Raw genomic sequence first — 11,486 nt, 5'->3', positions numbered from 1 at the left:
TATCTACAAACATAAACTGATAAATGACAATATACACACTTCTGAATGTTTCTTTTATATTAGATACAAATGTCAAAAAGCCCATAATCTCAAAACTGACAGGTTATTAACAGATATTCTTCAATCAGTAAAAGATACATAGAATTTTTAATTTAATGTAAAATCTAAAGCAAACTGTATTTAGCAAGTTGTTAGCAGCTTTCTTTTAGAAACCTGACAGTCCCTTAAGTAATTGTAATGTCTGTTTAGGTTAATGTTATTTTAGTGATAAACCAGAAACTAACAACCTATGAAACGTGACAGTTTGACTTAATTCTGTCATGACTTGATTTATATATTATATATATATATATATATATATATATATATATATATATATATATATATATATATATATATATATATATATATATATATATATATATATATATATATATTTGAATTATGTACTGTATTGTGAGCAAACCAAAATTAACAAATTAGATCCAAACAGGCTACACAGTGGGTATCGCTGTCGCCTCACAGCAAGAAGGTCGCTGCTGTTCGAGCCTCGGCTGGGTCAGTTGGCATTTCTGTGTGGAGTTTGCATGTTCTCCCTGTGTTGGCGTGGGTTTCCTCCGGGAGCTCCGGTTTCCCCCACAAGTCCAGTATACATGGTATATGTGAATTGGGTAAGCTAAATTGTCCGAAATGTATGTGTGTAAATGAGTGTGTATGGATGTTTCCCAGTGATGAGTTGCAGCTGGAAGGGCATCTGCTGAGTAAAACACATGCTAGATAAGTTGGCGGTTCACTCCGCTGTGGCGACCCCTGATTAATAAAGGCACTTAGCCGAAAAGAAAATTAATGAAGATCCAAACAATACAATTACAGTCTCACTGGAAAACATGAAGTCTCTTAGTCTTTACACACAGATCAAGAACAAACATTAAGAATTTAAAAAGCCCTGCTTGTTTGCAATGCATGCACAGGTGTGTCTTCCTTACTCTATATTTGTGCATGTTTGCCTACAACATCGTATCCTACATCGTGTAAACATCTAAATCAATTTGTTTAAGGAGTATTTACATGGTAAACTCTGTAGCTGTGTGGGCAGTTTACAATAAATACTGGGACTATGGGTGTCTCGGGATTGCTCTAGAAAGACGTTATTATAGAATGTGCAGGTAACAAGCCTTTGCTTGTCCAAATGAGGACACAGACCGAGGAGATACTGTATAAACCTGCTCTTTTCTCTCAGTACAGCCTGAGCCTCCAGCCAACCTCGCAGTCACTGGATTATGTGCACACAATGCACACTTTTAGCTGCCAGATTAAATATACAACCGAGGGGAAATAGCGATTAAAGGTCAGATGAAGTGCACTCATTATAATGCAATACATACACACTATGGGTCAAAAGAGATTAGGACAAGAAAAGAAAAATATATTTTAATGTATTAATATTGTTTATTTTTAATGTTTAAATTAATTTATTCAGTTTGATTTTATTTTTGAGCAACATTCTGACTAGATTCAATCTAATCATAGATTTACTGAAGTTATCGTTTTAAATGTCATTCAGTGCAACAAAAGTAGCATCCATCCATCAATTCATTCATTCATTCATTCATTTTCCTTCGGCTTAATCCCTTCATTTATCAGTGGTTGCCACAGCGGAATGAACTGACAACTATTCCAGCATATGTTTTACACAGTGGATGCCCTTCCAGCTGCAACCCAGTACTGGGAAACATCCATACACACTCATTCACACACACACACACGCACATGCACGCACATGCACGCACACACGCACACACGCACACACACACACATACACACAGACACATTCATTTTCAGCTTAGTCCCTTTATTAATCTGCACTGTAAACCCTAATGTTATCTTTACTTAAACAATCAAGTAAAGTTGACTGAACATTACTTAAAATTGAGCATTTTGGTCCTGTCACCTAAAAATATGAGTTCAAAATCACAATTAATCCTTTGAAAAAATGAATCGTTTAATGTATAAGGTCTTTTTTTTATCAGAAAACAAGGCTTCATGTATAATTATTCACTATTATGGGAATAAATGGCTACTTATTTTACTTTAAAAAATTTGTTCATAGTATATAATTACACACACAGGCACACACACTGAACTGAACAATTTAAGTATAATTTACCAAACTGGCAAGTGAAATAAACTTAAATATGCAAGTTTTAGGAGACTCCGTTACTCAGTTAAATTTAGACAACGAGTTTACTCAATTAAATTCGTTCAGTCAACCTATTAAGGTTTTCAGTGTGGGGTCGCCACAGCGGAATGAACCGTCAACTTATCCAGCACATGTTTTACGCAGCGGATGCCCTTCCAGCCGCAACCTATCACTGAAAAACACCCATACACTCTCATTCACACATTTACACTACAGACAATTTTAGATTTCCCAATTCACCTGTACCGCATGTCTTTGGACTTGTGAGGGAAACCAGAGCACCCAGAGGAAACCCATAAGAACACTGGGAGAACATGCAAACTCCACACAGAAATGCCAACTGACCCACCCGAGGCTTGAACCAGCGACCTTCTTGCTGTGAGGCGATTGTGCTACCCACTTTGCCACCGTGCTGGCTACCTTTTAGTTAATAATAATAATAATAATAATAAATAATATAAATTTATTAATTTATTAAGTAATAAATGATTTATTAATATTAAAATTAATAATTTAAAAATAATAATTACCTATAATAACTTTACATGGTTAAAGTGTTAATACATTTTCATTTATCCTGAACGACAATGGAACATTATTTAATATTTACATTTTCCCAGTAATTAAAACTAGTAGACACTTTCTGTGTGTATATATACTTTATAATTAATTTGCATTTGACATTTAATATACAGTTTAATATATATACAATAGACATTTATTATATATATATATATATATATATATATATATATATATATATATATATATATATATATATATATATATATATATATATATATATATATACAATAACTTAAATGTGTCTTTTATCTCTTATTAATATTTTAATAATAAAAAAAATTACATTTTCAACAGTCACACCTGAATATTAATTCTCAAGTCTCACTTTTATTGAATCCTCTGGAAGAAAATCTATAAGCAACCTTTCAAAAAGGCCAGCAATTCCTTACAGAAGCCCAACGACTGGTAACAGTAATTTGCATTAATAATTGTTGGTAAGAGCTTTTACTATATACATATTTTTATTTTAATAGTATAATGTAATTATAATAATATAATATAATATAATATAATATAATATTATATTATATTATATTATATTATATTATATTATATTATATTATATTATATTATATTATATTATATTATATTATATTATATTATATTATATTATATTATATTAAATTATTAGTGATCTGCCACATTGTTGCAAGAAACAGTTAAAGTAGAACAGTATGTTTGATGGGCGGTAATTGACAGTCGGACGATCCAATAGAGCAGAAGTATTTTTCCCAGCAGCCCAAGTGGGCGTGTCATACGGGGCTCGGCGTGTGTGTATCTGTGTTAGTGCAGCTGTAGTATTTACAGCCCACTGCCCTTCCTACGAGAATGCAGTTATTGTCATTTACATTGTCCCCCAAAGGTTGCTTTATAGCAACAGCTCCGTTACTGTAATCCTGGTGTGATCTGTTGTGGTGTTTTGCGTTAGTGTCGTGCCCGCGCGGAGGAAAGAGTGCGCGCTCCGTTCACGCAAGTAATGCCGTCTACGATGGAGGGCTCATCGGTGGAAGGTGACCTGTTTACCGTCAAACACGAGCTCAGAAACGGTAAATGAATACCGGACAGCTGGTCCTGCGCTTTTATTTACTGAACAACGCTTATTTGTGTCTTAGACTAATAGTGTTTTCGTTATGTGATGGAAGTGACAGCTTTAATGTTAGCTGGTCGGCTACTGTAAAAGCATGAGTAAGTGCTGATATTACCGTATGTTGATATGTGACATTTATTTATCACAAATGACGCGTCATTATGGGGTACTTTGAGGTTGGAGGATGTTCTGCACGTGCTATTTCATATTTCATATTCATAACGGTAGTTGCATTTGTTTGAACTGATAAACACTTGAAAGGAATCAGATTGACACTGAAGGATAATGTTGTATGTTTATTATTAACTGTAGTTATTATTACGTGTCAGTGGTTGCATTAGTTGCTCAGTCATGACATGGCCTTGAGTCCAATGAAACCCAATTACTGGAGCTGATTTAATCTCCAGGGCCCTGATTATGTCTTGGTATAGTAAATGAAGTTACCTTGTGTGTGTCCTCGCTTGCTTGTTTTAGTAAACTTAGCACAAATGCCAAGTAGGCACATTCCTCCAAAGTGGTGCAGATATTTCTTGACTTGACTGTTTAGAGGAAACTATAACTCAACTGTTTGTTAAAAGATGACATAACATAAAAAATAAATAAGCATTAGAGACTTGTTTCAAAATAATGTCCTCTTTAAATTCACATTCAGACTGTATCTAACAATTAAAAGTAATGTTTTTTTAGTTTATTGAATTCATTAATTGTATATAAACTAATTTAAATTTTTTTTTGAAATGTAGTTTTTCTTATTTCTGTTCTGCATATTCAGTACAGTCATGTTACTGCACTCACCGAAATGGTAAAATTCCTTAAAATGGTGACATTTAAAATAATGAGCAATTTCAGCGTTATGAATGTGACATTTGCAGTAAAATCTCAAAACATAAATTCACACAGCAAGTTAACATTATATTGAAACATCTGTTTATATTTTTGAAAAAACTAACCACAGAGTTATGGGAGTAACTGTTGACATTTTTGATATTTTAAATGAGAAAAATAAATATTCGTTATGGATGTGACGAAAAAAGTTATCGAGTTTACGGTATACAACATACTTTGTAGAAATTCTGTGAATTAAACTACACAACCCAAAAGAAATAATAGTAATCAAAAGGATAAGAGTCGGTTCACTATAGAAGAAAAATGATTGATTTTATTATATTTTACGTTTTGCATTTATAAGGAAAAAGCTTTGTTATTTATGTGACACTTCTTTGTTATGGATGTGACAGATGTGAAATTGTCACTTTTGTAAATCAAATATAATTGTTTGAATACATTTAGAGAGACAATTTTGAGTATTTCTAAAGTACTGTAAAATACAAGCCTACACAAAAAGATGCAGAAATGATTTCGCTGTTTTGGCGAAAACATTTCTTTTCATGGCAAGGTTGACATTTGCATCGAATTGCTCTACAAATAATTCATTCATTCATTCATTCATTCATTCATTCATTCATTCATTCATTCATTCATTCATTCATTCATTCATTCATTCATTCATTCATTCATTCATTCATTTATTTATTTATTTATTTATTTATTTATTCATTCATTCATTCATTCATTCATTCATTTTGCTTAGTCCCTTTAAAATAGTAATAATAATTTTTATTATTATGTTTATTGACTCAGCATTTTCTGAAGTTACAAATCTCCTTTTACTCAACATTTCTTAAAAAAAATAGTTTAAGGCCCTATTTTCTACGATATACTAGGAAATTCTCCGTAACATTTAATTAAGTCTTTGTTTTGTCTTCTGTGTCATGTAAAGTGACGTATCAGTCAGACAAATGACCAGTTAAGAGTGATGATCTGTAATGTAACTGTGCAGATCAGCAGATTACAGAAGTTTTCTTTAATACTTAATTAATCTGAACATAAAACATATAAACTTAGATATTTGTTTAAATTGCATTTTGACAGTTAAAACTATCTTTTTAAATTGGGTAGGTAGCTAAATTGGGTGGCACGGTGGCGCAGTGGGTAGCGCTGTTGCCTCACAGCAAGAAGATCGCCGGTTCAAGCACCGGCTGAGTCAGTTGGCATTTCTGTGTGGAGTTTGCATGTTCTCCCTGTGTTCATGTGGGTTCCCTCCGAGTGCTCCAGTTTACCCCACAGTCCAAAGGCGTGCTGGAGGTGAAAGAAAGCCCCGTCCCCTACTTAATATTCGGTTTTAGTTGAACGTACAACAAGATACTGAAATAAAAGTCTCAGCTATTTCAAGTTCAAGTCTTTAACAAAGTATGGTCCTCATGACAGGACATGTCACATGATCCGAAAAAACAGGACTGAATGCTCAAACATAACATTACTTGATGTTTTTTGTTTGTCATAGTCATAATGTTATCCCTGCAGACACAGGACGTCATATTGACATTGTACCCCAACGTACCCCAAAGTCGTGGGGACGTTGGATTTTGTTTGGAAATAAAAATTGGGTTGACGTCAGAACTCAACGTCAGGCCGATGTCAATGTCCAATGTCCAACCTAAAGTCAACCTAAAATCAACCTAACGTCTAATCAGGTTACACCTTGACGTTGTGTGGACATTACCACCACAACATCTATCAGAACTTGGATTTTGGTCACTTTCCAACACAAGCTAAAATCAACCAAATATTAACATCATTTGATGTCGTTATTGGACGTCAAAATAACGTTGTCCTTAGACGCTGGCTGGATATTGAATTTTGGTCATCTGACGTCATAACCTAAATCTAATATCTAATCTAATATTAACATCTTATGATGTTGTGTACCTGCTGGGATGCATACATAATAGTACACTTCTGAAATGCATTTTCTTGCAGCAGAGCTTCATTTTTTGTGTGTGTGATGGGAGTTTCTGGTGCTGTTTTTACTCCTCTATGCATTTTATAAGCTCTTCACGAATTCCCAGCTGAAAAACACTATTCAGCTCATTCAGTTCAGCACACAGCATTGGTTTAGAAATTCAGTTTTGTCTTAAAATAGATGTCATAAAAGTTGTTTATGTTATTGAATTCATTTATTTTGGTTGTTTTTGCAGCTTGGTTCTATTTACAAAAGACAGTTTGATTGCTAAGAGAAAATGTAGGCTGTCCCTTTATTTATGGACTGGACAAGTGTGAACACATCCTTAATATCCTTTTGCAATTGGCTTCGCTGTTCTCCACTGGTTTCAATTATTAAGAAACCCATGTCGGTCGCCCGGTGGCGCAGTGGGTAGCACGATCACCTCACAGCAAGAAGGTCACTGGTTCAAGCCTTGGCTGGGTCAATTGGCATTTCTGTGTGGAGTTTGCATGTTCTCCCCGTGTTGGCGTGGGTTTCCTCCAGGTGCTCCGGTTTCCCCCAACAAGTCCAAAGACATGCTGTATAGGTGAATTGGGTAAGCTAAATTGTCCATATAGTGTATGTGTGAATGAGCGTGTATGGATGTTTCCCAGTAATAGGTTGCAGCTGGAAGGGCATCCGCTGCATAAAACAAATGCAGGATAAGTTGGTGGTTCATTCCACTGTGGCAACCCCAGATTAATATAGGGACTAAGCAGAAAAGAAAATGAATGAAGAAACCGATGTCGTTTGTATATGACACACTATCCAAATCCAGATATTAAACTACTTTTGGATATTTAGTGCAGGTTAATGGTTACAGACACTTAATTGTTGTTGGCTTGTTATGATTAACAAAGTAACATTAGGACTAGATGGAGTTCACCTGAAAAGGTGCATGTAAGAAAACACAGATTCTCTCTGTTTGTGCCATTTGGATCCTAAACAGGGATTAATCAGTGTCTGGAAGCATATTAATAAATGTAGAATGTCCCACAGACATCTCTAGTGGACTGAAATCTGTTTCCTTCATGCTTACACACACTTCAAACATGCTGTTTGATATCCAGTCAGAGGATGTGGTTAAAGAATATGCTTTTTTTCCTCTTCAAAAATCAGATAATCTGTCAGAGAACAAGTCAAAGTCGGAGCGAGATGCTATGCTGCTGTTTGTGAGGGTAGCAGCAGGAATATGTTGACTTTGCCGGGCTCTCAATGCATAAAACAAGTGACCTCTCTTCAGCCTGCACGCTAGCGTGTAAACATACACCACGCACATGCTTGCGCTCTTGCATGTCTCATTCATGAAGGCTGTTTTGTTTTCCCTGAATCATCTGGCTCTTCCTTATTTATGAGTTGGCCCACACAGAATTTGTGCCTGCCTAACTCAGATTTCTGCACATTTAAATGCCTTTAATTACAGAGCCATTCAAATGTTCAGCTTTTTTATAGTTAAAACCTAAATCTTATAATAATAAATGTAATAATAGGTAATCTTTTAAGTCATTTTTAAATGAACATTTCTGTGTGTTTCTCAACCACATTTCTGGAGGACCATCAGCAATGCATGTTTTGGAGGTCTCCTTTGTTTGTCACACCCATTACAGCTCTTTCAGTCTCTACTAATGAGCTGATGATCTGAATCAGGTGTGTTTGGTTAAGGAGACATGGTAAATGTGCAGAGCTGGTGGTCCTCCAGGAACGTGGTTGAGAAACACTGCACTAAATGTTGGAAAAGGACTCTTTAAAAAGGCATGTTGTCATAGTGATTTTAAAAGAGAAGTTCACTTCCAGGATGTTTGGTCATCTTTGATATTCAATTAATTAATAGTTTATGATGAATGCAAAATGTAAACATTGTACTTACAAGCGTGAAACTTTGTTATTTGCGTCTCTGCCGTGAATGTAATATTGTCCAATATTGCTCATGCAATACTCAACCAAATGATTTTTAAAAAGTATTATTGCATGTATTTTGTAATGTATTTTGCGCCACTAAATAATTGATAGAGCATAATATGAAATTATAGACTTTTTATTTTGTCAGGACAATATATATCGTCAAATTGCACAGCCCTATTTGTTGAAAGATCTTCTTCTGTGTTCAACAGATGAAAGAAACTCAACTTATTTGCAACAAGTGGATGGAGAGTAAATGATGGCAGAATCTGGAAGTGAACTGCTGAACAAAATGTTTTAAAAATGTTTGTGGAAAATAGGGCTTGGCGATAAAATTGATATTGGTATTTATTGACCGAACACCATTGTCAATATCGATAATAAAAACAAGTTTGGCATGGAGTTTCGATATGAAGCGATACTGTTTTATTAAAACGTGGCTGCTGAGTACGTGCTTTAGAAGCAGTGTCAGTTTGTCATTTTTAATGGAGGTGCGCACGAGATGTGCAGGAAGCGCAAATGGTGCGCATTTTCCAGGTACACTTAGTTAAAAAACACCAGAACTTTTCCGAATGCCCCGAGCGCTAGAATTAGCCAATCTGCTTCACACTTTGTATGGAATATACACATTTCAGTAATAATGGGTGACTATATACCTCAGACAAACACAAAGAACGTGCTCGTGCTTGTCACTTCAGGTCAGAATAACAACACACATGAAAATGAGTGCTGTAAAGCAACGGTGAGGAGATTGTAAATACAAAAAGGATGTCGCCAGAGTGGCTTTTTGATGTCTTTTCTTGTGTGTCCCTGCCACTTGCTACCCATCTGAAAGATTTTTTAGCATAGGGCTAATGTAATCATTCAGCTTCACAATTTGTAATGTTGCAATATGTATTTGAATAATGATGGTTAGTTCCTTTACTTGAAAGCTCAGATTTGATTATCATAATTTGTTTTGTTTACAGTTTTGAGGTTTACTGTATCATCATTATTATTGACACCTTACAGATGTTAATCTACCTTTATCAATGCACACACTTTGTAACATTTTATTTATCAAGTTTAAGAGTCTCTTTAGCACTTATATTTATTTTATTATAATGAGATGGGGTATTTTATTTAAATGTTTTGGCCTTAGTATTGTTGGTAAATTAAAATAAAGTGGTTAAATAAAAAAAATCCTAATATTCCTAAATGGATTAAAAAATATTCAAAAATATTCAATAACTATCAATATCAAATGGTATGAAAGATGATAACGTGATAGTTTTTGCAATATCGCCCAGCCCTAGTGGAAAAGGTGTTTACATTTTCAAGATTGTTTGAAGAAAAATACTTATACAAAAGGATGAATTTTAGTTAATTTATCATCGTTTTCTTAAAGTAACTATTGATTGGCTTGATAAATGTTTGATGAATAAAACTATTATTTTTCTTTAAAAAATGGTAATGACATCAAACATTTGAACGGTTCTGAGTTATTGTTGTCATTATTATTATTGCCTATATTTCATAATTCAGCTGCCACTTCAGTTAGTACCATGTTTAATTCTTTAAAGTGCAGAGTCTGCAGATTCCATCTGGATCTGTTTATAAACCACATACTGTATTTACAAACAGTTGCAGGCTCGTCTCCAGGGCCTCGCCATTTTGCACACATTTTCTTTTTCCACTGTTGTGAGAAAGTGGAAAATAAAAGTTCAAATAGCCAAAGTTTTACCTGAATTTTTTTTTTTTTTTTTTTTTGCATAATATCCAAGTGAAGTATGCTATTTCTTGGCTCTGTGACCAGATGGATGTGTTTAAATCTTTCTGCAGCCAATCTGACGGGTCACGTGGAGCGTGTGGGCATCGAGAACTTTGAGCTGCTGAAAGTGCTGGGAACAGGAGGTCAGTGATAGTTCAAGTATGCGAACCCTGTGTTCTCTTCCAATCTTTGTTCCTTCTCCTCTAATACATCGTTCTTTTCCTCCGGGCAGCCTACGGCAAGGTGTTCTTGGTTCGCAAGGTGAGTGGCCATGATTCGGGCAAACTCTATGCCATGAAGGTGCTGAAAAAGGCAACTATTGTGCAGAAGGCCAAGACGGCAGAACACACGCGCACAGAGAGACAGGTCCTCGAGCATATCAGACAGTCTCCTTTCCTGGTCACACTCCATTATGCCTTCCAGACCGACACCAAACTGCATCTCATTTTAGGTATGCTTGTTTTTACTTTGGTTTTACTTGTGCATTGAGAAGAGTGGAAGCTGTGCAGACAGGTCTTCTGCTTTAAGATATACAGTTGAAGTCAGAATTATTAGCCCCCCGTTGAATTTATTTATTTTTAAAAAAATATTTCCCAAATATGTTTAACAGAGCAAGAAAATTTTCACAGTATGTCTGATAATATTTTTTCTTCTGGCGAAAGTCTTAATTTGTAATAAAAAATTAAGTTTTGAATAAAGTTTTATTTCGGTTAGCATAAAAGCAGTTTTAAATTTTTTAAAAACATTTTAAGGTCAAAATTATTAGCCCCTTTAAGCTATATTTTTTTCGATAGTCTACAGAACAAACCATCGTTATGCAAAAACTTGCCTAATTACCCAAACCTGCCTATTTAACCTAATTAACCTAGTTAAGCCTTTAAATGTCACTTTAAGCTGTATAGAAGTGTCTTGAAAAATATCTAGTCAAATATTGTTTACTGTCATCATGGCAAAGATAAAATAAATCAGTTATTAGAAATGAGTTATTAAAACTATTATTGTTAGAAATGTGTTGAAAAGATCTCTCCGTTAAACAGAAATTGGGGAAAAAAATAAACAGGGGGGCTAATACTTCTGACTTCAACTGTACTTCATCAGCCTGCAATCTGGACTTTATTGAGTGTTTGGCCATCAAGTGGGG

General features: G+C 34.7%; 1 protein-coding gene across 1 annotated transcript in view; it reads left to right on the top strand.

Moving 5' to 3' along the window:
• Positions 1-3,563: 3,563 nt before the first annotated feature.
• The window catches only part of rps6ka5 (ribosomal protein S6 kinase, polypeptide 5), a 49,902-nt gene continuing 41,979 nt past the window's right edge, over positions 3,564-11,486 (top strand). Inside the window, exons 1-3 of the mRNA XM_056476847.1 lie at positions 3,564-3,831; positions 10,417-10,488; positions 10,578-10,796. Of these exons, the coding sequence (XP_056332822.1) occupies positions 3,762-3,831; positions 10,417-10,488; positions 10,578-10,796 (361 nt within the window). The 5' untranslated portion in view covers positions 3,564-3,761. The remainder of the gene's footprint in view (positions 3,832-10,416; positions 10,489-10,577; positions 10,797-11,486) is intronic.

This window comes from Danio aesculapii, chromosome 17 (genome assembly GCF_903798145.1).
Source record: "Danio aesculapii chromosome 17, fDanAes4.1, whole genome shotgun sequence".
Taxonomy (NCBI): Eukaryota; Metazoa; Chordata; class Actinopteri; order Cypriniformes; family Danionidae; genus Danio; species Danio aesculapii.
The sequence above is the reverse complement of the archived record's forward strand: the minus strand, read 5'-3'. Positions and strand labels throughout refer to the sequence as shown.